The sequence below is a fragment of the Drosophila guanche genome, unplaced genomic scaffold, assembly GCF_900245975.1.
Source record: "Drosophila guanche unplaced genomic scaffold, DGUA_6, whole genome shotgun sequence".
In the NCBI taxonomy this organism is placed as follows: Eukaryota; Metazoa; Arthropoda; class Insecta; order Diptera; family Drosophilidae; genus Drosophila; species Drosophila guanche.
Window position 1 is genome coordinate 815,604 of NW_022995744.1, and position 26,942 is coordinate 842,545.

Genomic DNA, 26,942 nt, shown 5'->3' on the forward strand with positions numbered 1-26,942 from the left:
GCGAAAACGAACTCCGTCACCTAACAAAATCGTAGACAGATTTACGGGAACTGGGATCGGAATTACAAACCCGAACGGAACTTAAGGTCCACTACCTACTGTGAAGAGCAAGGTGGTTGTGCTTTTCCCTCTTGACCCACCCTAAATGTAGAATAACATAAGAATATGCCATTACGGTTCTACCCAAAACCTGCCGCTGCTGCCTATGTGCCTTAGGAACCCCTCCCAAAAATCAGATTAGAAATTCATGTTAAATCGTTATAATTTTACTTTGACTTGTATGACTTCAGGTTGTTTGTAACCCCCATTATTTCTACCCTAACCCTTAAACTATTTTTACTGCATGTGTATATATGAGGGACTAATTTAATACATAGGAATTCAAGAGAATGATCAAATATGAATAAAAATAATATAATCAAAATATAAAGTAAGAATTAATTAATTAAATGAATTAAATGGCATAATTGTAGTGATCATAGTTAATAATAATTCATTTTATATATGGTTAAGCATGCATGTCTCACTGTGTAGACGCTATTCTCCTGACCCGGAGTGTATGTGTATATATGTGTGTCTACTTACAGACTTTTAAACAGCTGTTGGTGTCGTTGGGCCCAATTTCACGTTCTAACTGTTAAAGAAATGTAGAAATATGCAAAATAACAAGAAGCGTTATGAAGAGGTATTTTACCAATACCCTTCCATGGACACAATGAGACCGATCAGGCACCCTTTTAGAATCTATTATTAACTACGCATAAATTTCATGTTTTTCTTCTTCTATTTCTAAGTTAATGTCTAGGAATATTTAATATTATTGAACAATTTTCTTTTCTATTTTTTTTTCTTCTATTCATAATTTTTCATTAAGTTTTTTTTTCTAGATTTTTGTGATTTACTTTTCTTCCCTTAAGTGGCTTTTAGAATGTCGGCATCGAACAATTTTAATAACCTGAGAGAAGGAGAGAATAGGTGACATACGGTCAGGTGGGTCTATTTAAGTGCGCATAGGTGTATGGTCAGCCGCAAGGGCAATGACCGCTGAGCTAATTTTTCCACACCCTACATATGCAAGCACCAACATTTCTTTACACAAGGCGCGGTGATATAATATAATAGATGGTTTTATAGNTAATTAATTAAATGAATTAAATGGCATAATTGTAGTGATTATAGTTAATAATAATTCATTTTATATATGGTTAAGCATGCATGTCTCACTGTGTAGACGCTATTCTCCTGACCCGGAGTGTATGTGTGTATATGTGTGTCTACTTACAGACTTTTAAACAGCTGTTGGTGTCGTTGGGCCCAATTTCACGTTCTAACTGTTAAAGAAATGTAGAAATATGCAAAATAACAAGAAGCGTTATGAAGAGGTATTTTACCAATACCCTTCCATGGACACAATGAGACCGATGATGCACCCTTTAGAATCTATTATTAACTACGCATAAATTTCATGTTTTTCTTCTTCTATTTCTAAGTTAATGTCTAGGAATATTTAATATTATTGAACAATTTTCTTTTCTATTTTTTTTCTTCTATCCATAATTTTTCATTAAGTTTTCTTTTCTAGATTTTTGTGATTCACTTTTCTTCCCTTAAGTGGCTTTTAGAATGTCGGCATCGAACAATTTTAATAACCTGAGAGAAGGAGAGAATAGGTGACATACGGTCAGGTGGGTCTATTTAAGTGCGCATAGGTGTATGGTCAGCCGCAAGGGCAATGACCGCTGAGCTAATTTTTCCACACCCTACATATGCAAGCACCAACATTTCTTTACACAAGGCGCGGTGATATAATATAATAGATGGTTTAATAGTTGCGCGTGAGATATATGTATATAAACAACTCGGTCCCGATCGCCAAGTCCATCCGTTTTTTCGCCTGCAGCCAAGGTCCGGTGGCACCAAAAGAGGGACGGATGATCGTGGTACTGGAGCGGACCCCCCCCTCCGAGACCGAGGGTCAGGCCAGGTCAGCAATTTCCTGCCACACGTGGATCATAACCTATGTACAGTACATACATGGAATTATGTAATAAGGTCACTTTTTCATTTTTTTCTTGGCGTACCTTATCCAGGGGTTGGTTTTTAAGTTTTCGTCTTTGCAGCCACAACACTTTTATATTGGTTTTTATTTGGTTTATGTTCCCTTTTATGGTTTTGCAAAATTTTCACCACGTTTTTTTTTTGTTTTTGTATATTTTCTACACGCACATCAATTAAGTCTTCCAACCTTGAATGCAATTTTTGTTCTGTGCAGCATGCACTTAGCCTAACTATTTTACCCCTCAAAAAGCTGTGTATGAGAGAGCTAAGAAGGTTCTCGAAGGGCTAGCCGTAAGTTATGTTTGCAGAGAGAAAAGCTCACATGTGAACGGTGCTCGCACATGCAATTTCGAAAGAGAGAGCTTTTCAAGATAACAGCTTCTGATCTTGCATGTGGGCTCTCGCTGGAATGCGTACAGTGGGGGAGGTTCAATATTTTCTTGATAAAATTAGAAGACTGTTCCCCAAAAACAAACAGACATTCTAACCTTTTGTTTTTGGTCTGCAACCTTCACAGTATATAAACGGTTGTGTTGTGTGTAAGAGCACAAAATATCCCACCCGCACACTTCGACCTCCGTTAGGGAACACGGGTCACTCTGATAGGTTTTTCCAAAAACTTTATGTAGATTTTCTTGGGCCTTATCCCCGAATTCGATCTGGTCATATAGGTATATTTATCGTTGTAGATCACTTGTCTAAGTTCCCCTTCCTAAAGCCAGTAAAAAAATGTACGGCTGACATACTAGCTCGATATCTGGAAGAAGATTTGTTTCGGGGTTCCGGAAACAATAGTCTATAGTCAATAGTCAATAGATAATGGTGTGCAGTTCAGATCAGAGATTTTTAACTCTCTACTTTAAAAGTATTACACACTTATACTGCGTTGTACGCTCCGCAAGCCAACGCATCGGAACGAGTGAACCATTCAGTTATAGCTGCCATAAAGTCATATGTTCGCCCTGATCAAAAGAATTGGGATGAGCAGCTCAGTAGCGTTTGTTGTGCCCTCCGTTCCTCGGTTCATTCCACAACAAATACGACTCCATATCGCCTTGCCTTTGCCCAGCACATGGTAGTTGACAGAGCCAGCTATAAGCTGTTAAGGAAGTTACAGATGTTAGGAGATCGTACGGTACAAGTGAGCCAAAAATATTCGTTTGATCTCATTAGACACAAGGCAAAGGAAATTTTTAGGGAAATTTCATGCAAAAGACCTTAAACTGTAAATTCTTATTTTTCTTTTTGGTGTTGTTCCCCTAAAGTGTGATTTTGGTATGGGGGAAATTGTAGTGACGCTTGTTTTTGGGTTAGACTTTTTTTTTGTTAGAGGCCGAAAGCCTTTGACTTTCGTAAATTTGCTGATCGACGGTACAAGGTGGTAGAAGTTCCAGGTGAAGAGAGGTTTATTTGTAATCATGTTAACATTTTGGAAATGGCGTATGTCCCACTTTCGCTGTTAACCGGGGTGTGCAGGAAGTTCAGCTAATGCTAATGTAAGTCGATCAAGTCGCTTCTCATGTAGCGTTCCAAGTGTAATAACGTGGCATTTCTGAGTAAAGCAAAGTTCGTGCGAACGGATCGCTTTGAAAAATCGCAAAGAAACTGGTCAGTGTTGTCGCTGGAGGTGTTTTGGCACGTTGAGCGGCATTCGACGCTGTGAAATATACTCTCTGACCGTTCTCTAGATGCACCCCCAAATTTAAAACAGTGGGATGACGTTCGTGAATAGGGAATGAAAATATACGCCAAATTGCTTGATTGCAGTTCACATATCTAACAACTTGATAGCGCGTGATATGATAAAAAGTTCCAATAACATTGAATTGGATACAAAAACCAAACAATTCTTCTTTAAAATGCGGATAAAATTTCGTATTAAAAATGTAAATAGAAGAATTAAAATTCAAAAGCAGAAACAAAGACTAATTGGTCAAAAGAAATATATTAAGATTTTATTATAATATATCTATTAAAATGTTTTTTTTTTTTAACTATTTCGTTTTTTTTTTATTATCGAACATCTTTTCTTTGCTGTCAGCAGAAACAATAAAAGCGAAGAGTGCAAAACGTAAAACGTTTGCTATCTCTCTCTAGCGCTTGCCTCTCTGAGATCTGAGAGAGCTGGGTGAATAAACTGGTGATCCTCCACTCAGCTGATGACGTTACCTATTAGTAATTCTACCATGCGTGTGACCACGGTTCCGTAAAAATAAACAAAAGTGCAGTTAAAAGTGAAAATGGACAAGCGGTAAGTAATTTCTAATTTGGTTTTGTGTGTTGTATTAAGGAACTAATTCTATATTTGCAGTTTAAAAGAAGCTCTTACTGGCTACGAAACTGAGGAAGTGATTGAATACGATATTGAATTGATATTGAATTTGAAAAGCTATAGAACGAACATTTGTTTTTCCAGGGCCCCAATACCTGAACCCCTGGCGATCGAAAATAGAGTACTTGAGGCGCCAGATTCTGAGGCGGGGGAAATAATGACAACGCGACCAATAGGCGCGAGGTCCATGCATGCACGAAACATTTGCCAAATCCCTGCCTAACATCAGGCTCGAGGACGGAGGGCAGCACAGACACACATGCCAGCAAGAAAAACACCAACTACAACTATTCATCTTTGCACTTTTCTTGCTCAGCGCACTCTGACTCTGTCAAAGATCATGACGGACAACCGTTTTACTTCCAAAGATTTATCAAACTCCCTCAGGGATTCGAAGATGCGCCAGTGTTCGTCTATGCGCAGCAGTGCCCAGGAGACTGCGGTCATTGCGGCAAGTTTCGCAGCAACAAAATACGACACACTACGGTTTGCAACCTTACTCAAAAGCCATACGTATGCCTACAGCTGTGCAGCTTGTATTATTCAATAACAGATAACTAAATAAAATTCAATTTTAAAAGAAAATCAGTATCTATTATTTTCCCTCTCAATTTTATTAGTAGAAATCAAGTTCGTACATTGCCATTTGCCTTGAAGATCTTAATATTTAAGATTCTTCCTATTACATTCCATTCCCGACAAGTACTTTGAAATTCTGTATCGAAAATATATACTTTTAATACTTTTCCGACTTTTTACTTTCAACCAATGAAAAAATTCGAAATTTTTCGAAAAACTACATCATGCTCTATTTTTTTCGAATAAAAGGTGAGGTCTCTCTCCTAATTTTTGCACTAAAAATCGAGCACTTCTGTGCTCAGGGATTTCTATCCCACAGAAATATACCACAAGTATATATTTTGGATTTTGATATTTCTAGACTATTTACTCTGAAACAATAATTTAATCCGCTACCGTTACAAGCTGAAGTCCTCTCCCATTTTCATTTCTGAGCGAAACGAGAAACTACTAAGTGAGTTCTTGTTGAGACAAGAGCGCAAGAGAAATACCAATTATTGTAAGCATTTTAGCTAAAAAAAAATTTACCCAAAATCTGCGTTTTAATTTAATTATTATTTTATGTAACTTTATTATTATTATTTTTTATTATTATTTTATGTCACTCTCCGACTCTTGCTGCGTTTTAATTATGAGCACAGAAATACAAGCCTTTATTTGCATTCGTTTTCTTTCTTTCTTACATACCGAACAATTGTCGAAATATACCATATATACCGATATACCGTACACACAATTTCAACGTCAAAATATACCGAAAAGTATAAAATATACCGTAAATGGTCACCCAGCACGGTTGCCAAATCGGTAGTGTATTTACTATATGTATCAGTATTTTTTTAATAGACTCTTGTTGCATTGGACAAAAGGGTGACATAAAGCGCGTTTTTTAAATACTGGAAATATGATAAGAGTCAAAACTACTAATATAATTATTTGAAAATACAAGGGGTGTGACCTAAACAGGGTCGTAGTAAAAGTGGATTTTGTAAATTATAAGGGATATTTCGATCAATAACACGGGCACACTGTGATCCGCCAAAAACTGTAAATTACAGTTAGGCCTCTTTTTCGTGTATAAGAAAGTTAAATTTGCGTCAGTGTTTGTTCCGATTTAAAATTGTTCTTAAATATCAAAGGCGGCCCCACGATGGAACGATACAATCGCGCCTGGAGAGGTAATTGTCAAAATGATTAGGAAACAAACCAGCCCATTTTTATTGATACTTTTCCGCAGATCCCGGATCTCCGCTGACGCCATTGACTCCGCTGTCCACACAGGTCTTTAAGTTTGAGACCACTGATCACTCCAGCGATGAAACCACGGGCCTGAAGCCGAGTCACCTCAGTGTCCCACGAAGACACACATCTCGTCATTCGAGTGGTGGGCCAACACGTTTCTCGCAATCATTTTTGAACACGCGATCTGTTTTCTCGCCCAATACCCAGAGCACAACAAACGGTGGCTCTTTGGAGGATGGAGTAAAAAGTGGTAGTCTCAGTACCAGCAAAGGGAGTAGTTCCTCGGCTTCGTGCAACCCAACTATTAAGGTGAAGCGCGAACCCGGCTTGAGTGACACCACCTATTCGCGGTTTAAGCACGGCTCCCCCGTTAAATATCCCACGCTGAGTCGGCGTGACAGTACCTATTCGCGATTTAAGCATGGCTCCCCGGTGGAGCATCCCACTCTGAGTCCGCGGGTGCGTTCGCTTCTGAACCGCACTGGCAACGAGCACCTTACGGAGATGTTCACTCGCCAGGAAATCGACATAGAAGTTCTGATTCAAATGACACTGGAAGATCTTGAGGCTCTCGGCGTCCGTGGCGCACGGGAACTGAAACTAGCTATGGAGGTCATCAAGTTCGCCAAGAAATTCTTTCGTTAACGCATAAATGTTATTCTACGTCAATTTTACTTGCATCATAACTGTAATTTTAATAAATGTTCAATGTACAATTATATTAAGGTCGTCTCAACTGTAATAAAGGATACTTGAATTGCGCTCTCAAGGGTTAAGCATTTACTGGGCAGCATTAATCTCCTTGCACTTGCCAACACTGCTGCAACATTGCGAATCGATTGCGATCAGCTCACATCAGTGCTGTCATAATTTAGAAGAAGCTAGACTCGGCAGAAATATATCAAATATTTTTATACCCGGTACTCAAAGAGTAAATAGGTATTTAAATAAATAGTAAATAGGTATTTGTGCGAATAACGGTTGTATGTAACGCACAGAAGGAAGCGTTTCCGACCCCAAAAAGTATATATATTCTTGATCAGCATCAATAGCCGAGTCGATAGAGCCATGTCTGTCTGTCCGTCTTGTTCGTCGGCTAGTTCTCAGAGACTATAAGAGCTAGAGCCACCAAATTTTGGCTCCGGACTACTGTATGCTCAACTGAAACCAGTGTATTTCAAAAATGAGCCACGCCCCCTTCCGCCCCCGCAAAAGGGCGAAAACCTCCCAAATCTACAGTTTTGCAGATAAAAGAAAACTAAAAACGCCATTCCGTAGGAAATGGCCATATATATCAGATCACCAAATTGGGATCCGATCGGATCATTATTATAGCCACAATGGAGAAATTAATTTCCAGTGGCTAAGCCCACCCTGTCCCGCAGCTTTTGTTGCTCTTTTTACATTCTCTCATTCACACTGTGCTTCTGCTTCACTCGGCCCCTGCCTCTGCCCACCCCCCGCCAATTAGACTACCGACTTTTAACCCACCCCGTCCCGCAGCTTATATTTGTTTTTTTTTTGTGTGAGGGCGCTGCCCCTGCTTCTGCCGCAAGTCAGCAGTATGTTGGTCTAGGGAAGGGCGGCGAGCTAACGGAGCGTGTTTGTGTGAGAAGTGTTGTAGATGTAGATGACAGATGAAGAAAAAATGTAAAATTTGACAAAACACCGCTGAGGGCAGATGCAATATTGTCCCAATGACCAGTTTTGGTGGCTGTTTACTCGAAATTAGCGCAAAGGGCTTATGTGAATATCGAAATTGAAAAGAAGACGAGATTAAATTGATTTGAATTCCGACTCGGCCGAACAGCAGCACTTGGCTTTTTATTTCGAGATTTTGATTCTGAACTGGTTGCGAGGAGTTGCGGAAACAGTGGCCAAAAGCTAATTTTTAAAAGTTAAAACCAAGACACGCTTTTTAACGCTCTGTATTAGAAAAAGAGTGACCATCAAAGTTGCGTACAAGAAATTTTCATAGAAAAATCTGATGTGAAACCTAGCGGTCATTATTGCACAGAATGTGCAGGGAAAAAGTACCAATTTTATTTATGTTTTAAATATCTCATAAATTGGAAAATACGATCAACTAATCCAATTTTTTTGATGCATTTTATTTAGTAGGCTTTTTACTACGTGTTCTGTAATGTGAACGATATCTAGGGGTTGGCGATGTCTTCTACATCTAGATGTAGTCCTGAGTGCCGGGTATAAAAGTTGTGACGCGTAAGAAGCGTCTCACACGTCCCTTCTCGTTCCCTAGTATTTTTATGTTTGCATTCTTTCTTTCATTACTGTATGTTTCGCTTATGAAACGCAATTTAGATAGATCTGCACAACTGATATCCATAACATTTTCTACTTAATCGCACCGTATTGGCTTTACGTTTCCGTATTATGTAGCCAAAAAACACATTTCATCGTATTGAGCAGAAAATGTAACCATCTATTTTTTTCACGCGTCATTTATAATATTTTTTAAGATGGTCAATGTAGCCATAAATAAGCTAAAATGGCAGCACTGCCTCTCATACATACATAACTTATTTTTAACAATTTTCGAAGTGATGTGCATTTTCTCTTATAGTTTTGTGCTTAACCATGTAAAATAACATATAATTAGGAAGTAGTGAATAATCTTTGAGAATAAGTGCAAAGGTAACGAAAATGTCTGGAAAACCATCAGGAAATCGAACACAAATTCTGTTCCGTTGATATGTGACAGCTGGCTTCTGACTTGCGTTATTTGCATGGCAAGGGCTGTGTGCTGCCCACGCGTAATGATTAATGTGCAATACAAATAACCGACTAATCAGATAAAAGTGAATTGCATCGCCGTGCATTATGCATGTGTAGTGCATATATAAGTTGCAATTTTATATGACAGTATCATGGTGTTGTTTTGTAAAAACCCATTCGCCTGCAGTGTTGTAAAATGCGGCGAGATATCACAATTATCTTGTAAAAATATTGCAACAAATTTTAAAAGTCGTCCAAACTAAAGATACAATTATTCATTTGTTACAAAGTAATTGAAATGAATTATCTAATAATATATCCCCAAACCAACTTTTTTTGCCACATGCGAGATACTTTCATGCGGTACTTCCGGCGCTTGGCAACACTTGGTCTGTCTGCTGTGCCCAGCACGTAAAGACACAAATGGTAAAATAAATCCGCTAAATTCGCCGCTTTTGCGCAAAATAATAACTAAATAAATTATGGTTTTACGCTAGTACATAAACTAGTAAAAACTTTAAACATAAGAACCGAAATGCGGGAAAAACACCTGCTGGCAGCTGAGAAGGCGACAGCCAACGAAGAAAAAACATGTACACACACTCGACATGCACACGTACCTGTGTATATAAAGCAGCAAAAACAACATTAAATAATACTACAATTGGATTTCTTGTACATATTTGTGGACTCAATAATAAGCATTCGCAGACGGCCGTCATTTACTACAAAAAAAAGCCGAAAATCGAACATCATCAAACTACACACACGCACAGGAAATAAAAAAATTGTCATTACTTTAAATTATGCTTGCAAATGTTTTTTGAGTGCTTTACTATACGTGTGCCTGGCCCTGGGTCTCCGGTGTCGCAGAGTGGCCGCCGGTGAGAGTGAAAATGGCGTTTAAATATTTTGCGTAACTGAAAAATACAAATGAAAATTGTGCAAATGAAAAATATAAATAAGAACGCGTTGGATTTTTGAATGTGCTCTGGTTTCTGGTGCAGCCACTTCTGTAGGATCACAGATGTGCTCTGGGCCGTAAACAATTTGATCGGCCGCCAAAAATCTCCACAGCACACTCGAATATTAATTGATCTCTGCTTCCTTTGCAGTAAACATAATGCCCAAAAAGTATATAAAACCCTAATGTAGAAGCCAAGAATCGATTTCTTAATCGATTTGGATTAACTTATGTAAGTATGGTCATAAAAGAGGTCCAGTCTGAAGCAGATTCTAAATTTCACCATCAGAATCATTATAGGACTTAGACGAGCAATCAAGACAAGGATCAGACGCAGGACCCGACACATGCATGAATAACCAATCGAAGAGAAGTGAAAGCCCCAACGAGTAAACGATTCCCACAATCGATGGCTGCTGAAAAGGAGATGCTGGCCCACGACATGGTCCGAAGACGGAACTGGGCCCGAGCTGCGGCACTCTACGATCAGCTGATTTCCGCAGCTCCAGGATCAGCACAGTCGACGCGCGTGCAGAAGGATCAGCAGATTGCTTGCCTCTTAGGTCGCTGCGAGTGTCTGCTGGAGCTGGGCAAATACGAGGGCTGCCTGGCCGATGCCTACAAGGTGCTCACCCTTCTGGCTGAGCAGACAGAGTGCCTGGCCAGTGTCTCGCGTGCGCGTCGCTGGCTCGTCCATGCTTTGTTCAAGATGCACAAGTATGGGGTAAGTTCAGTGTGGATTCAGCCAATATTCACCTAAATATTATCAATCTGATGACTTTGGTTTTCCTGTAGGATGCCGAGATCTTTTTGAGCAAGTGGATCAACGAGCTGAGCGGCCAGCAAATATTCTCGGACATATCCAAGACCCTGGAGCGCTACAAGTCCATCATCCAGATGATTATGAATGGTCAGCACAAGGCCCAGGCTCAGAAGATACCGCATGCCCGACTGGAGGATGAAATGGCCATACTGGACACCAAGCTGGATCACTGGGCCACCAACAACCTGCCCCTGGACAAGTACAGCAAGCTGCTTAGCAACAAGGGTCTCAAGAAGCGCGAACAGCAGCAGCAACAACATCAGCAGCAGCAAAATGGAACGGGCAGTGGCAGTGGCAGCTATGCGAGCAGCAGTAGCAACAGCAGCACTGGCAGCAGCAGCACCATTTCCAGTTCCAACTCAAATCTGCACAAGACCAACGACCTGTTGGCGGCCATGAAGCTCACGGCAGGCAAGCACCAGCCGGCGTCGGCTGATGGACCCAGCCTTGATGCGGCATCCGGCGGGGATCAGGCGGCGCCCTCGACCACTTGCAGCTACTGCGCCATAAATTTCCTGACGAGAAATGAGCTTCGGCAGCACTGCCAGACCGAGGCCCATCAAAAGGTGATCATGAGCGATGAGGGTAAGTGTTCAATGCGGAATACAATAAGAAATTCAGTGCCTCCTAACGGCCGTGCTACGTTCGAGTTTAAGACTTGTTTGATAATTAAAACGAGTCAACAGAAAATTAAACTTAATCCGAAACCCACCTGTGAGGCTTCCTAAAGCGACAGTGAACAGTCCGGTATTTGTCAGAGTCAGGAGAATCATCAGTTGCCCAAGCCTTCACGGGACACAGGCACACACAGATTGGTAGGAAAAACCTATTTCCTCTGTCACTGTCCGGTCCTTGTTTAGCGACATTATAGACCTGTCCGAAAAGAGACCTCTGATGCTAGTTATTGTAAATATACATAGACCTGGACGGACCGTACCAAGCGAAGCGCCACGGAATAAGCAGCATAAACACAAGTGTCATAATATTTCGATGCGATTTCAAACTTTTAAACATTAAATCTGGGTTTTAAACACATGCAGTAGTGTTTCGATTATTATCCAAAGTTTTGTTACTAGACCATTTAGGGACCAAGATGTTACTCAAGATTTTCCTCTCTTTAACAACTGTTTTTTTCCGTAGTCCATAGAATGATTTGAGCCAGAAGAAAGCATATAATATTAATATCGAATAATTGCACTCAAATTTGTGTTGCTATATCTTTGGTATTTTTTACAGGTACATATTTTTCTTTGGTTCCCCTGGCACACATATCAGAATTTTTGGCCATTGGACTATGGGTAAAAAGTCCGATTTTTAGGCATTAATCCCAAAAATAAAGCTAGACCTCTATAAATTGGCACGAATGTTCTTTAGACGTAGAATTCGGAAAAAAATGTGTTCATTTGGACCCAGCCTACCTCCCGCCCCATACAAGCTGGAACCCATTTACGACCTATTATAAAACGAGAAGGGACGTTTGAGACGCATCTTATGCGTCACAACTTTTATACCTAGCCATGTCTGTCTGTCCGTCTTCTTTGTGCCACCAAATTTTGCATTCAGACTTCTGTATGCTCACACTGAAACCAGTGTATTTCAAAAATTAGCCCCGCCCCCTTCCGACCCCGCAAAAGGGCAAAAACCTCCCAAAACTACAATTTTGAAGATACAAGAAAACTAAAAACGTAATTGCGTAGGGAATGACCATATCTATCAGATTGCCAAATTGGGATTCGATTGGATCCTTACTATAGCCAGAATGAAGAAATTAGTTTGCAGTGGCTAAACCCACCCTGTCCAGCAACTTTTGTTGTTTTTTTCACATTCTCTCATTCACACTCTTCTGCAATGTGGGGCTTCTGCCTCTGCCATAAATCTGTAGTGTGTGGCTCTAGGGGAGGGGAGCGAGCTAAAACAGCATGTTGGGTTGAGAATTATGAATGTAAATGTAGATGACAGGTGTAGAAAATATGTAAAATGTCAAATGTAAAATTCGAAAAAAAAACGAGAAGGGACGTGTGAGACGCTTTTTACGCGTCGCAACTTGTATACCCGGCACTCAGTACTACATCTGTACCTTAGCGGTGTTTTGTCAAATTTTAAATTTTTTCTTCATCTGTCATCTACATCTACAACACTTCTCACAACAACACGCTCCGTTAGCTCGCCGCCCTTCCCTAGACCCACACACTGCAGACTCAAGGCAGAGGCAGAGGCACCGTCCGCACACAAAACAAACGAGAAGGGACGTGTGAGACGCTTTTCACGAGTCACAACTTTTATACCCGGGACTCAGTACTACATCTGCACCTTAACGGTGTTTTGTCAAATTTTATATTTTTTCTTCATCTGTCATCTACATCTACAATCTCACACCAACACGCTCCTTTAGCTCGCCGCCCTTCCCTAGACCCACACACTGCAGACTCGAGGCAGAGGCAGAGGCACCGTCCGCACACAAAAAAAAAAAAACAAAAAAAAGCTGCGGGACGGGGTGGGCTAAAAGTCGGTAGTTGCATCGGCAGGGGGTGGGCAGAGGCAGGGCCGAGTGAAGCAGAAGCACAGTGTGAATGAGGGAATGTAAAAAGAGCAACAAAAGCTGCGGGACAGGGTGGGTTTAGCCACTGGAAATTAATTTCTCCATTGTGGCTTTAATAATGATCCGATCGGATCCCAATTTGGTGATCTGATAGATATGGCCATTTCCTACGGAATGGCGTTTTTAGTTTTCTTTTATCTTCAAAACTGTAGATTTTGGAGGTTTTCGCCCTTTTGCGGGGGCGGGAAGGGGGCGTGGCTCATTTTTGAAATACACTGGTTTCAGTGTGAACATACAGCAGTCCGGAGCCAAAATTTGGTGGCTCTAGCTCTTATAGTCTCTGAGAACTAGCCGACAAACAAGACGGACGGACGGACAGACAGGGCTCAATCGACTCGGCTATTGATGCTGATCAAGAATATATATACTTTATGGGGTCGGAAACGTTTCCTTCTGTGCGTTACATACAACCGTTATTCCCCACAAATACAATATACCCACCCAGGGGTTTTACCCATAGTGCATTGGCTAAACCATGATTAAATGGTCCTCTAAAAAACAATCGGGAAAAAATGGATTTGTATTCGAAGTAATTAGCTCCGGTAGTAAACGCGTCGTGTAAAACAGTATAGAGCATGCATTTGCAACCGATGATCGTGGTTTTGTAGGTTAGTGTAGAACTCAATGCACCATTTTCCAGGAGTTTAATCATAGTCCAGGACCTTATCCAGGACCAATCCTATCATTTGGTTTATTGATGGTAAAATGGCGATTTCCACCATGATCATTTGATATGTGACTCGGACAAACAAACCGTTCTCGGATCCATCATTGAGAAGAAAGTAGAGAAAGTAGATTTCTCTAAGAAGGGTTGCTCTCAAGTTGCTTTCAATCTCTCAGATAGATCAGTCTGACCTGTGACTTCACATATATGTACATTTCTGTATATATACGTATTTATTTTCTATTCAAACATGAATTTGCAATCACTGATTTCACATTTGGTTCCACGGATAGGACGAGACTGGAAATGGCGGCCGCCACCTCGTGGCTACACCCTGGACACGTACAGCCTCTGCGAGACCTTTAGCGATGCGCACACCTGCCACTACGGAGCACAGTGTGTGGAGGCGCACGGCCAGGACGAGCTGAATGAGTGGAAGGAGCGCTTCGAGTACCGCCGTATGCGGGTACAAAAGGCCTGCGAGAAGGAGCTCTACGGCAAGTCGTACACGGAACAGGTGTTGGAGCGGTGGATCCAGGCGACGGCGCCGGAGAGGGTGATGTGCGAGCGAGTGCCGGAGATAGATGCCAAGTGCGAGCAGCAGCTAGTGACCAGCATCAGCTCGAAGACCTCCAAGCGCGAGTGGCTTTTCCAGCTGGAGACGAAGCAGCCGCTCAAGGCGGTGGCATTGCTGCAGGATGCCCATCGTAATCACTTTGCGCTCAAGTCGATCAAGCTGGGCACGGCCGAGGCCTCAGCATCGGCCCAAGTGGAGCTCAAGTCTGACCAAGAGTGGGTGGCAGCAGCCGCGGCCACCGCCACCGCCACCGAAACACAGCCGGCGGAAGGAGAAGAGGAGTCTCCACAGCCTGCTACACTGAACCACGAGGTAACCGTTGAATTTCGTACGGAAATCTACGGAACGTTTAGGCAAGCCATCTGCTTCGATGTGGGTCAGGAGCCGCTACTGGTGCGGCACTTGTGCGTGGACGTGCTGCCAGTGAACGATGCGGAGAAGATCGAGGAAATCAAGCGTGATATAATAAACAACTCGGCCACACGCTGGGACGTGGCCAACACCCAGCTGACGCGCTTCGAGACCACCATCGGCACCCACCTGAAAACCGAGGCGTATCTAAGCGATCTTGACCACGAGCGGGAGCTGCTCGAGCGCTATCCTTGTCCCCTGGCAGCCACTTTCACACTCACCCAATCCACGATCGTTGAGAAGCGTCTGACACAGAACAACTATCGGTCCCGCATCCACGAGCTGCTCTACGTAGAGGAGATTGCCCGGTACGAGCAGATAGCTCGCTACAATGTCCGCACGCGGCTAACAGTGGCCTCCAACTACATTCTGACTCCCGCGGGTATGGCCACCAGCACGGCCAAGTACTCGCTAGCTGGGGAACTGTTTGCCCTGATGCGGCTGGGCAAGGATATATCGGAGGACACCTCGCCGGGACGCCTGATCCTCTCCAACTGCAGCAGCGTGTACATCTCGGCTCCGGAGGATGCTGGAAGAAAACCTTCGCCTTCCTCCGCCTCTGCCTCCGCCTTTGATCAAACGCGACCCGTGTACGAGGCCCTCATCGAGGACAAAGGCAAGAACGTGATCTACTTAAAGCTGTCGGCCAAGTGCGTGGAGGCCATGGCCTTGCAGGCGGACACAGAGCTGGACGTGGATATCCAGTTCCAGCTTAACCGCATGCCCTACTGTGAGTGGCACAACGCCGTCGACAAGATCACAGACTTCCGCCTGATCTTCCCCGCCACGGAGCTGGAGCCTAACATCCCATGGACTCCCAAGAAACAGTGGGCCGATGCCTGCGAGCCCAAGCTCAATGCCAAGCAGCGGGAGGCCGTCAATGCCATCACCACGGCGCTGAGCATCAAGCTGCCGCCGATCCTGCTGATCGGACCCTTTGGCACGGGCAAGACCTACACGCTGGCGCAGGCCATCAAGCAACTGCTGGCCCAGCCGGAGGCCAAGATACTCATCTGCACGCACTCCAACTCAGCGGCGGATCTGTACATTAAGGAGTACCTGCACCCGTGGATTGAGGAGGGCCTCGAGGAGGCCACACCGCTGCGAGTCTACTACCACAAGCGCTGGTCCGCGACAGTTAACGGCGTTGTCCAGAAGTACTGCATCACGGACGGTGTAGGGAACTTCAAGCGTCCCACGCTAGAGGACATCATGCGGCATCGCATTGTGGTCGTGACGCTCAGCATTAGTATGGAGCTGGCTACGCTGGGGCTCCCCAAGGGCCTGTTCACACACATCTTCCTGGACGAGGCGGCCCAGGCCATGGAGTGCGAAGCCATTATGCCACTGGCCCTGGCCAACGACTCTACCCGCATCGTCCTGGCCGGAGACCACATGCAGATGAGCCCCGAGCTGTTCTCGGCATTCGCCAAGGAGCGCAAGCTCCACATCTCACTGCTGGAGCGACTCTACGACCACTACCCATCGAATTTCCCCTGCAAGATCCTCTTATGCGAGAACTACCGCGCCCACGAGGCCATCATCCGCTTCACCTCGGAGCTCTTCTATGAGCAGAAGCTGGTGGCCTCCGGCAAGCAGCCGCGCCATGAGCGCTTCTACCCGCTCACCTTTTTCACCACGCGGGGCGAGGATGTGCAGGACAAGAATTCGACAGCCTTCTACAACAATGCCGAGGTATACGAGGTCGTCGAGCGGGTCTCCGAGCTACGGAAGCGCTGGCCTAGCGCCTGGGGCAAACTCAACGACACCAGCATCGGCATTATGACTCCCTATGCAGACCAGGTGTTTCGTATCCGCTCGGAGTTGCGCAAGCGTCGCATGGGCGGCATCTCTGTGGAGCGAGTGCTCAATGTCCAGGGAAAACAGTTCCGTGCCGTCTTCCTGTCTACGGTGCGGACTAGGCGCACCTGCATGCCGCAGGGAAGCGGACCTGGAGTTGCCTGCGCAGCCACCATCGGAGACGCAGACACGGACTACGGTTTCCTGAGCAACTCAAAGCTCCTGAACACGGCTATCACCCGCGCCCAGTCGCTCGTGGCGGTTGTGGGCGACCCCGTGGCCCTCTGCTCGATCGGACGCTGCCGCAAGGTCTGGGAGCGCTTCATCGAGATCTGTGACGAGCACAAGTCTCTGTTTGGCCTGACCTGGTCGAACCTGCGCTCCCAGCTAGACGGGGTGGAGCTGAAGCGTGGCTACGTACTAAATCCATTGGCTCCGGAGTTCGTTCCACGCGCCCTGCAGCCAGAGGCCTATTTGCGGGACCAGGCTGCCCTTTATCTAAACGGACCGCAGCACGGACACGGAAGCCATGCGCCTCCGGGTCCCCCGGCCCACTATGCTAACGCCGCAGGCATGCTGGGACCTGGTCCAGCGGCTGCTCATCAGATGAACCAGATGGCCGCTGCTATGGCTGCCAACCAGCAGCTCTCGCACATGTACTCCACGCACATGGCAGCCATGATGGCCGCGGCAGCCGCCGTTAGCGGGGGAAAATCTGCCAACGGCCCAGTCCCGGGTCCACCTCCTCACTACGGTGGTGGGGGACACATGGGAATGCGAGGACCTCCACCCAATGGCGCGCCACAGCCGCCGCATCTGCGGGGAATGCCCGGTCCCGGACCGCCGGGACCTCCTCCGGCAGGTGGAGCTCCACCGCCGCCCTATGGTCAGTACGCAGCAATGCAGCACTGGCGTCCACCCATTGCACCGCAACAGCAGCCGGGCGTGCAGGGGCAAGGACAAGGGCAGCCCCAGAATCCAAATGCCAGTCTTTGGGGCCCGCCTCCACAGACGAATCCTTGGAGCGTGCTGCCCCCGAACAACAAGCAGCAGCAACCGCCATCGGTAGCTGCTCCTGGACGAGGACCAGGACCAGGTCCGGGATCCCTACAACCGCCACCACCCAATGCGAATTCCTCGCTGCCGTTGCGGGGCGGAAGCGTACCGCCACCGCCACCTAATGCTCCGCCCGCTGCCCAGCTGCTACGCAACCCCAGCGAACTGGGATATTTGGCCAAAAAGACACTTTACAACCAAGGCCAGGCGCCCCTCCCGCCTCCGCCCCACCACCTGTACGGGCCACCGCAACAGCAGCAAGCGCCGCCACCAATTCAGGGCATGCAAAGGGGTAGCAGCGTACCCAACGGGCCAATGAGTCCCATGGAGAACGGACCGCCGCTGCCATATCTTAGGCACAATGGCAGCGGATACAACAGCTACGACAAGCCGTTGGCTCCGCCCCAGCAGCAGCAACAGCAGCAACCGCCGTTCATGTATGGAGCAAAGCAGCCATCCCCAAATTCTTTGCGCTTTGGTCCTCCTTCGCACGACCTGCTGCCGCCGAATGTAAGCATCTATGAGATGGCCTTTAACCCCAAGGAGGAGCAGTACAAGTGGTACCTCAAGCTGCTCGAGACTGTAGGGCAGGAGGGGGCCAACAAGTTCGCGGACATGCTGCGCCAGGTGATGGCTACCCTTCAGCAGCAGCAGGGACATCAGCATCAACTCAAGCAGCCCCCCCATCAGCAAATGGTGAACAATCCGATGCTCAACAATCCCCATGTAACGGGTGGCGGAGGGGGAGGTCAGGGTCAGCGGCCGCAGTATCCCATGATGTATCCCCAAAACCAGGCGCCACAGCCACTTCAGCAACAAACAGTGGAGGCGTCGCCACCGCTGGAGAACTTTAATCACCAAATCGATTTGGTCTTCAACTCGATCATGAACGGAGCCAACGATATTGCCCAGCCCATACTGAGAGATGTGCTGGGCATGGTGGCCAGCACGGCAAGTGCTCCTGGCGCGGGACATTCTCTATCCAATGGATTAAATGCTCTAGAGCTCCAACAGCAACAGCAGCAACAGAGTCGCCTCTTTGCCATGATGCAGCAGCAACAACAGCAGCAGCAGCAGCAGGCGAAGATACCACCTGGTCCAGGACCGGGTCTGTATGCGGGTCATCTAGCTGGCGGGCCGCCACAGGCAGGAGGACCAGGCCCTGGTCCTGGAGCACATCAGCCTCCGCCCAATAGTAGCGCCAACAACTTAGGAGGCGTCACTTCGAACTTTATGGGTAAGGACGTGCGATGCCGGATGGAATCACTATTCTTATCACTGTGCAAAGCATGAATGATATGTTCGATTTATAATTTGATGCTAATAATAGGATTATTTTATTTACATATTTAAAATGGGGAAAATGTTCAATTCTGCAAACAGTTGCACAGACGATGATGACACATTGCACATTGATCATCATAAAAAATCATAATAATCAACGAATGCTGTCTGATAGAGATGGTAGATTCTTATTGTAAGCACAGGTCCAACGGCAGGCATCCCGGTATCATAAGCTTAAAGAGACTGGGGATTTAACATAGCAACTAACTGCTGATGAGAGATAGAAGCTTCGCATTAATTTATTTAAGAGTGTACTTATTCCGTTTCTAATCATTCGCCTTCTGTTATCCACCAGCTGGCAATCCTCTGCTAAATGACAAGCCATACAACAACCTTAACATGCATATTAACGTGGGATCGAACAACGCTGGAGTTTCCGGCACCAATGGACTGTTGAGCAATGGAAACTCAGTTCCGCTTTACCGACGTCAGGCCCTCACCGGGAATGGCATTGGCATTGGAAACAGCTGCAACAACATGCCCGGACTGGACACGAGTACCAATCTAATTGAGGCCCTGTTCCACGCAAACAACGCTGTGGCAGATCACTCCGTGAAGTCATCCGACCATGTGCAAGGCTTGCTGTACAACAATTTTAATGCTCTAAAAGGCGGGCACGAAATGGACCTGTTCCAGTCCATGCCGCTGCCAGTGCCACACTCGGAGGCCAACAACCATCATCAACAGCAGCAGCAGGCGTCTTCCGCAGCCACCACCTATGCGGCGGTGTTGAGTCAGGGCCCACAGGCGGCATCGGCGTCTAGTGGAGTGGGAGTAGGGCAGACGCAGTCGCAGCCGCATGCCGCTCCTACGGCTAAATCTTCGCAGGCGGGAAGCAGCGAGCTGCTTGAGAAGGATCCCTTCGCCGCCATACGGGAGCTGGGCCAGGCCACAACTGGATTCTACAACTATTTTCAGTGAGGCACGCGAAACGGTCGAACTCCTGTTGTGGCATCAAAGGGTCTTAAACTAAAACAAACAAAACAATAAAATAACAAAAAAAAAAGAAAACTAACAAAGAAAAAATTGAAAAACTTCTTAGCTGAGACAAAAAAATTAAACAATCACCCAAACAAAAAAAAGGGAAACGGAAAACGAAAATGAAGGGAAGAAAGAAAGAAAAGAAAAAAGAACTGCTTGTTAATTATAGTTGCCCCCTATCCTTATTTTGCTTTAATTTTAATTGAAAAATTATTTTTATTACAATAGCCTTAAGATGAACGTGTGAATTATTATGGTTAATTAATAATATAAAAACATATTTAGTTAATGTTTAGTGGTTACTAAAACTCGTCCCAAATGCCGCAGCAGGATGTTGTTCGTATCGATTCCGGTCCAGTCCGATCCTCAACCGTATCCTGATCCATATTCCTATTGCCCCACCCCCCTAAGTACGCCACAGGCGTCATTTATCGGCTCGCAGCATCCAATGGATTGCTCTGAGCAGCCTTACAACCACACATAAAAAATCAACACAAAAAAACCGTATCGATTAGACTCTTGAAACAAAAAACTATAAAAAAAAAAAATAAATAAACGAAAAAAACTAAAAAAAAATCATTATGGAATAACTATTAAATGCATGATGCATACGAGTAGTTAGCTTTAGATCTAAGGTAATCCAAGGAAACTGTATTGTAAATTTCTTTCTATTTTTTAGTCCGTAGTCCATATGCTACGTAAAACTTTGGTCTTTCTCTACAGTATACCCCTAGTTCTCGGTTATAAAATGTAACGCTTTCAATTTTGTACAGCAGTTGACTATTCAAAAACATTTTTAACTAAAAATATTAAATTTTTTCATGCACTTAAACACAATTTATTATTCTTAATTGTACTTCACAATATACTACATGCATATATGTTTATATATATGAAGTGGCTAAAAGGCGTACTTCACATGTGCATGCATACATACATACATAAATTACGTATTGTACGAATTATTTGTTCCTTGTTCAGTGAAAATCATCTGATGTGTGTTTTAATTACCGTTACAGTCCCTACTGCTTTGTGTAATCATCTTTTTACACACATCCATCCCGTTCATCATTTGTTCCGTTTTTGTGATTGCGATCACAATTCAATTTCGATACAAGTATTTAATCTATCCTTGATTTTTCATACTAATTGGCTAGAGACTTCATATATATGCAAGCATACTTATTAGATTAGATGTTTACATACATACATACATATAAACTACAATTATTTAATCATTGTACTTTAAATTATCCAACCAACAACACACACTCACGTCATTTGTTAAACGAAGATTCTAGGTAATAAATACGAATACGAATAAACACGGCATTTAGTGTTACATTTTACGTAAAATTAAAAAAAAACTAACTAAACACGCAAAAACTCATTTATCACGAAGCCCTCTTGCATACAAAGATAACATGAGACATTAACAAAATCCCTGCCCCGCCCCTCAATTGTATTGAAAATGTACACACAAATTTATATTAATTCAGCTCCGCTGAAAATACTTTTGAACAAAATTACAACAAAAAATACAAAAAAAGATCCCCAAGGGACAGGAAAAAAAAAAGAAAAGGCCGAATGCTTGAATTCTTTTGGCGGCAGCGAAAGCTACCACAGGGTAGATTACAGACCTTTATTAGTTCGATAAGCTTAACTAGATTCTAAAGTGAATACAAAACTTAATTCTAAAGGCTTAGATGGGGACATTCAGGCCGGACAACTCCTCCTTGACCTCGTCGTACAGATCCTTGTAGTCATCGTTCTGACGGATGAGCAGCGCAACTGTCCCCCGCTTGACGCCCATGGCGGCACCTAGGTCTGCACGACTTGGGGTGTACGCATAGGGAATGCCCTTTTCTTCGCAGACGGCAGGCAGATGACACATGATGTCCACAGGTGTCACATCGCCAGCAAAGATGCAAATGCTGTTAACGGAGGAAGAAGATTGGGTCCTCAGCTTTGGCTCTTCCCATGCAGATTGCAGATAACTCATACTAACCCTGTTTCCCCCTTGCGCAAACGCGTTTGCACATCCTTAAGTCCATTACGCAGATACGTCTTGTGTTTCATGGCCTTTTTCACCAGTTTATAACACTTCTTGGCGAGTTTCTTGCCCGCCATTGGCTTGGCTATCGCATTCACAAACAATAGTTTGTCGTCATAGGTTTCCTCCTCCTTAATGGTCACATCTCCACTGATCTGGACGGACTCGTTGGCATCACCAGGGCGCTCTACTTTTACCTTCATCATATTCTGAACAATATAGATTTTTAAAATATTTTGTTTTATTCAAGCTGACCGAAACACGTGTTGGTGCAGTGTGACCGCGAACTAGGGTTGTTAGAAATATATCAAAATATCAATACATCGATATTTTTTCAATAATATATTTATATCGTGATATTTTTTTTGCCAAAATCCCAGCACCACTAGCCATACAGTTTATAGATAGGTCATTCTGAGGAGGCTAAACGTAACCGCTGTGTGCGTGAAGCGTACCCCGAGCGTGTAGAAAACGCAGCCAATGATGCACATGTATTGCTTGTTATTTTTAAGCGCTCGAAATCTGTTTTGTCTTGATTCACATGGACACCGCATGTAACGTATGTTACTATGTTAATTCGTTTTGATGTACTAATTTTGTTTTCGTGGTTTAGCGTGTGACATGTGCAGAATTTGGGGTGGGGGTTGGTGCCAGGACCCTTGGGGGTTGGCAAGAAATAAATATACAAATAAAAGCTGTTATTGTAGTTGTAAGCTGTAATTGTTGTACACGCAGATTCTATACTGCTTTATTTTAAATTGTGTGCATATTATATAATCGCCGTCGCTTCACGACTTCATTGCTACCAAATTCATTTCTTACAGGAAAATCTTTTCAGATAAATGTATGTACATAAATATGTATGAGCTTTAATTTTTAGGCCTTGAAACATTTGCAATCTTTTTTTGCTTCTGAGCTCACATCCCCTTCAAATTTAATACTACCCACGTCAAAAAGAGCCGAAGACCCTGGCTCCCTATCCACTATACTCTTTATGCAACTAACGAATCTGCGTACAGTAGTCTTGATGTGAGCGACGTTAATAATTTGAAAACACTGTAAAGTTGTTTATTCGAAAAATTTCAATGGATTTATAAGTGAATTCAAGGGCTTTCTCAATGTTCTCTTTTATGCGGTGGCACATATACCTGCTGCTGCTGGGTCTGGCGATCGCTGCGGTAACGCGAGTGCTGCTGCTGTAACTGATGCTGGGGCTGGTTCTGCTCCTGCAGCGGCTGCGGTGCCCCATGCTGCACATTACTCAGGGGCCTATTCTGGGCATCTGTAATGGGCAGAATGTCGCCTTTAAGAACCTCCTCATGATTTCCGTAGCCCATAAAGAAGACCACACAAGTTTTATCCGAGACTCCCGTTATCTCAGCCTCATAATACTGTCGGAATTGGGGATAAGGTGGTCAAATTAGTGGGGGTCAATGTCGAGAAATGGAATTTTTTGAAACTTACGCGCCCATCATCCCAGTATTTGGCCATGCACAAGTCGCCCTTCTCCCACATCCATCCATGGCAGGGCAACATTCCAAATTGCTGGGGTGCCGCTCCAGGAGTCACCGCCCGTGGCTGAGGATTGATGCCGGCAAAAAGAGACGGCGGAGACGGCTGACTTGCCACTTGCAGAACTTCTTGGACTGCCATAGACCCCGCTGGAGCAGCCGAGGTAGCAGAGACAGCCGAGGCACCCGTGCCCTGACTCTTCAGCAGGCTCATTGCGAACTCGTTTGTCTCCTTGCTCTGGAAACCCATTATCTTGCTGGGGTCATATGTATATCCGTTGGGCAATTGACTGTAGTTGGCAATTGATTGCTTGAATGGATTATAATGGGGTTGATGGTTCTGATGCTGCTGCCGCGAAGTCTGCGGGGCCCTTTCGGGCTTTTGTGAAGACTGTGAACCCTGTGCAGTTTGCGGAGACTCCGTTGGCTGACGGTTCGGCTGTCCTTGGCCTCGCTGACGGCGTGGCTGACTCTCTCGTTTCGGTGCACTCACTTTAAGATTTGCAGTGTCTTCGGTGACTTTGTTCAGGCGCGAATTGAAGTCCTCACCCGAATGGTTCTGCTGCTTAGGCTCTGGCTTAGCTGCTGCAGTTCCAGCTCCTGCTCCCGAATTAATTCCCTGCGGCCGTCGTCTGTTGCCAGTTCCATTCTCAACACGCAATGAGCCGCCTCCTCGACGCTCACTCCCACGACGGTTAGCAGATTGGTCCTTGGAATTCGGAGCCTCCGGCTCAAATTTGACCTCTGGATTGCTTTTTATTGGTGGATTTTCAGGGCCATTGCGATTGGAATTTTTTATTGGTGCCTGCTCTGGCTTGTTGCGTCCACTGCCCCGGTCATTTAATGCACCCCCGCGATCCCTCGGTTGACGATCATCTCTAGGTGGCCGCTCCTCCCGACGTGGGCGATCATCTCGTGCCGGTCGCTCCTCTCTGGGCGGACGTTCATCTCGCCCACCGCCTCTGTTACGCGCCCCGCCACGACCTGGGCCAGAGTAACCGCCACGATTAGCGGCAAAGCTGCTCGAGACATTGTTCTCGAAGCGAGAACGATCTGAAAATTTGTTAGCCGTTGAAGATTCCCCGAACCGGGAGCCAAATTGCTTGAATACTGAGCTGTTGGCAGTGGATGCGACAGCGGAGGATTCGGTGGTGGTGACGCTTGTGCCTGCCTCCGTTGCGGGCAGTTTAGTTGTGAGAAAATCGAAGAGAGTGGCATTGGCTGCTGGTTTGGCTGCCTCGGCTTCATCTTTGCTGCTGGCGCCTCGTTTGCCATCTCTGCCGTGCCTTTCACTGCGACCGGGCCGCACGTCCATTTCGACGGGCCCACTGCCGGAATCTTTGCGGCGCTTGAGGTTGAACAGAGCCCGCTCCAAATTGTTGCGGGTGACGTGCAGGGCGCTTCTGGCCTCCTCCTCGGAGAAACCCTTGTCAAGAATCTTCTTGATGTTATGGTCTACGATGTTTTGGCCACCGCCACCAAAGACCTTCTTGCCACCGGCTTTGGTGGCCATTGCAATGGCCTCACTGCGCATAGCATTGAATTCGTCGTTCTCTCTGGCCGGCTTGTCCTTATCGCTTAAGGCGTGGCTCCTAAAATTGCGGTCAGTCGTCGAGTCGAATTTCTTGCCAAAGGCCACCCAGGGCGGCGGAACGGACGTTCCGTTCAACGGACGCCCGCATCGAGCATATTTGAGCATGGTGCGGGCCAGATCCCACTTCTCGTACATTGCATCGACGCGACCACCCAGCAGTTGCAGTTCGTTGGGACGCAGCAGGAGGAATCCCTGCATTAGCTGCAGCTTCTCCGCCTTGAAGTAGATCTTTGAGCCGGGCGCCACGTTCAGATTGAGCGCCGGCACCGATTCCAGCTCCAGACCCTGTATGCAATTCTGACCATCGGTCAAGTCCAGTTGTAAGAGGCGCGGCGCCGTCTTTGACTCTTCGTTGCACTTGGGAGCAGCAATATTACGGACCCGCTGAACCTGCAGTACAATGCAGCCGGCAATAGGGGCATCGTCGCGCTTAACAGGTAGAGCTCCACCGCCAATGTCGCGGATATCGCGCTGAAATCAATAAGAACAGCTTTTAGACGCCTGTCAGCCGGTCCGCCTACTAACTCACGTTCAGTGCCTCATCAATAATTTTGCGAGTGTCCTCACCCACCACAGCGGCGGTGAGAGTCTTGATGCCGTCGTCCGTTAGGTGCCTGTGTGAGCGGTTAGTGTCTATCGATTTCGAGATTTTTATGGCTCACTTACCATCCGCTTTCACGCAATTTTCTGGCTAGTTCCATTTTTTCATGAGTACGTATTTTTGCAAGCTTCACAGCGAATTCGTATAGAGATGGAAAATTTGTTAGATGTATACTCACTAGAGATGCGCGTAGCAAAGCCCCACTATCGCGATTTCGGTATGGCAGTAACGGAAATTGCCAGAAATCCAAGTACCAATTGCTGAGTAAAGCCTAGTATTCAGATCGAAAATAAGGGGTCTCAAAAAAATCAGGGATGATATTCGTATGGAACCGATAAGAAATTTGTGTGCCCACAAGTTACTTTCTAGCAGCTGTACGCCAGGCAGTACTCAGATCGACAAAAAACAGGCCGAAAAAAATCTAGAAAGTCAGACGATAGTATTTTGTGATATTCGTTGGTATGTTGCTAGCAGCTCGAAAAATATATATCTGTTTTAATTTACGAGAGGGTTCCTAGCAAACAGAGAGTAAATTAAAGAGAGTAAAGAGAGTAAATGGAGGCAACAATGCCGCTGAAGTTGAAAGATAAATCGGCAAATCAAGATTTGGACAACAATTTGGGAGTTGGAGGAAAATGTGCAAGTGTTAATGTGTGTGTACATGTGCAAGGCAGCCGCCTTGCCAGCAAACATGTCTCCATGTCCCGTTCCGTCAAAACGCCATGCATGTTCACACCGTGACTCTGAATACTCTAATGGAAAATATTTGCAACGCAAAGTCAGTTGCCTAAGTCATTATTTGTATACATATTTAGATGTTTATATCCGTTTCATCCTAAATTATATAAATCATATAAGGGTCACATAAAATCAATTTATTTTGATATTGAGGGGCAAGCTTCTTCATAAAGTCTTGAGGGTTTTCATTTTGAAGGGTATGTGAGCTCAGAATAATACAAAAAAAAATGCAAACGGTTTCAAGCGCTAACATAACCGACGACGAGAACAGGAATTGGA

General features: G+C 45.2%; 4 protein-coding genes across 10 annotated transcripts; 2 read left to right on the top strand and 2 right to left on the bottom strand.

The window, feature by feature from the left end:
* Positions 1-5,848: 5,848 nt before the first annotated feature.
* Positions 5,849-6,932, top strand: LOC117580296. Of its 2 annotated transcripts, XM_034266778.1 has the most exons (3): positions 5,849-6,147; positions 6,207-6,571; positions 6,635-6,932. In XM_034266778.1, exons 1-3 carry the CDS (start codon positions 6,120-6,122, stop codon positions 6,854-6,856), a joined length of 615 nt encoding a protein of 204 aa, XP_034122669.1. In that variant the 5' UTR covers positions 5,849-6,119; the 3' UTR covers positions 6,857-6,932. The 2 variants fall into 2 exon arrangements, with proteins under 2 accessions (XP_034122669.1, XP_034122668.1); XM_034266777.1 differs by having other exon boundaries at positions 6,207-6,932.
* A 1,798-nt stretch (positions 6,933-8,730) lies between these two features.
* Positions 8,731-20,172, top strand: LOC117580294 (probable helicase with zinc finger domain). 6 transcript variants are annotated; one of them, XM_034266776.1, is made up of 7 exons: positions 8,731-8,866; positions 10,063-10,143; positions 10,201-10,635; positions 10,707-11,319; positions 14,291-17,881; positions 18,995-19,078; positions 19,481-20,172. In XM_034266776.1, the coding sequence occupies exons 3-7, from the start codon at positions 10,321-10,323 to the stop codon at positions 20,104-20,106; spliced, it is 5,229 nt and encodes a 1,742-aa protein (XP_034122667.1). In that variant the 5' UTR covers positions 8,731-8,866; positions 10,063-10,143; positions 10,201-10,320; the 3' UTR covers positions 20,107-20,172. The 6 variants fall into 6 exon arrangements, with proteins under 6 accessions (XP_034122667.1, XP_034122662.1, XP_034122666.1 ...); XM_034266771.1 differs by having other exon boundaries at positions 14,291-19,078; XM_034266775.1 differs by lacking the exon at positions 18,995-19,078 and having other exon boundaries at positions 14,291-18,492; positions 19,867-20,172.
* Positions 20,173-21,754: 1,582 nt separating this feature from the next.
* Positions 21,755-22,507, bottom strand: LOC117580297 (H/ACA ribonucleoprotein complex subunit 2-like protein). The gene is made up of 2 exons (XM_034266780.1): positions 22,175-22,507; positions 21,755-22,100 (listed from the first exon to the last, which is right to left on the bottom strand). Exons 1-2 carry the CDS (start codon positions 22,423-22,425, stop codon positions 21,869-21,871), a joined length of 483 nt encoding a protein of 160 aa, XP_034122671.1. The 5' UTR covers positions 22,426-22,507; the 3' UTR covers positions 21,755-21,868.
* A 755-nt stretch (positions 22,508-23,262) lies between these two features.
* LOC117579578 (tudor domain-containing protein 3) lies at positions 23,263-26,149 on the bottom strand. The gene is made up of 4 exons (XM_034265505.1): positions 25,991-26,149; positions 25,854-25,938; positions 23,684-25,795; positions 23,263-23,610 (listed from the first exon to the last, which is right to left on the bottom strand). The coding sequence occupies exons 1-4, from the start codon at positions 26,023-26,025 to the stop codon at positions 23,335-23,337; spliced, it is 2,508 nt and encodes an 835-aa protein (XP_034121396.1). The 5' UTR covers positions 26,026-26,149; the 3' UTR covers positions 23,263-23,334.
* Between the last annotated feature and the right edge of the window lie 793 nt (positions 26,150-26,942).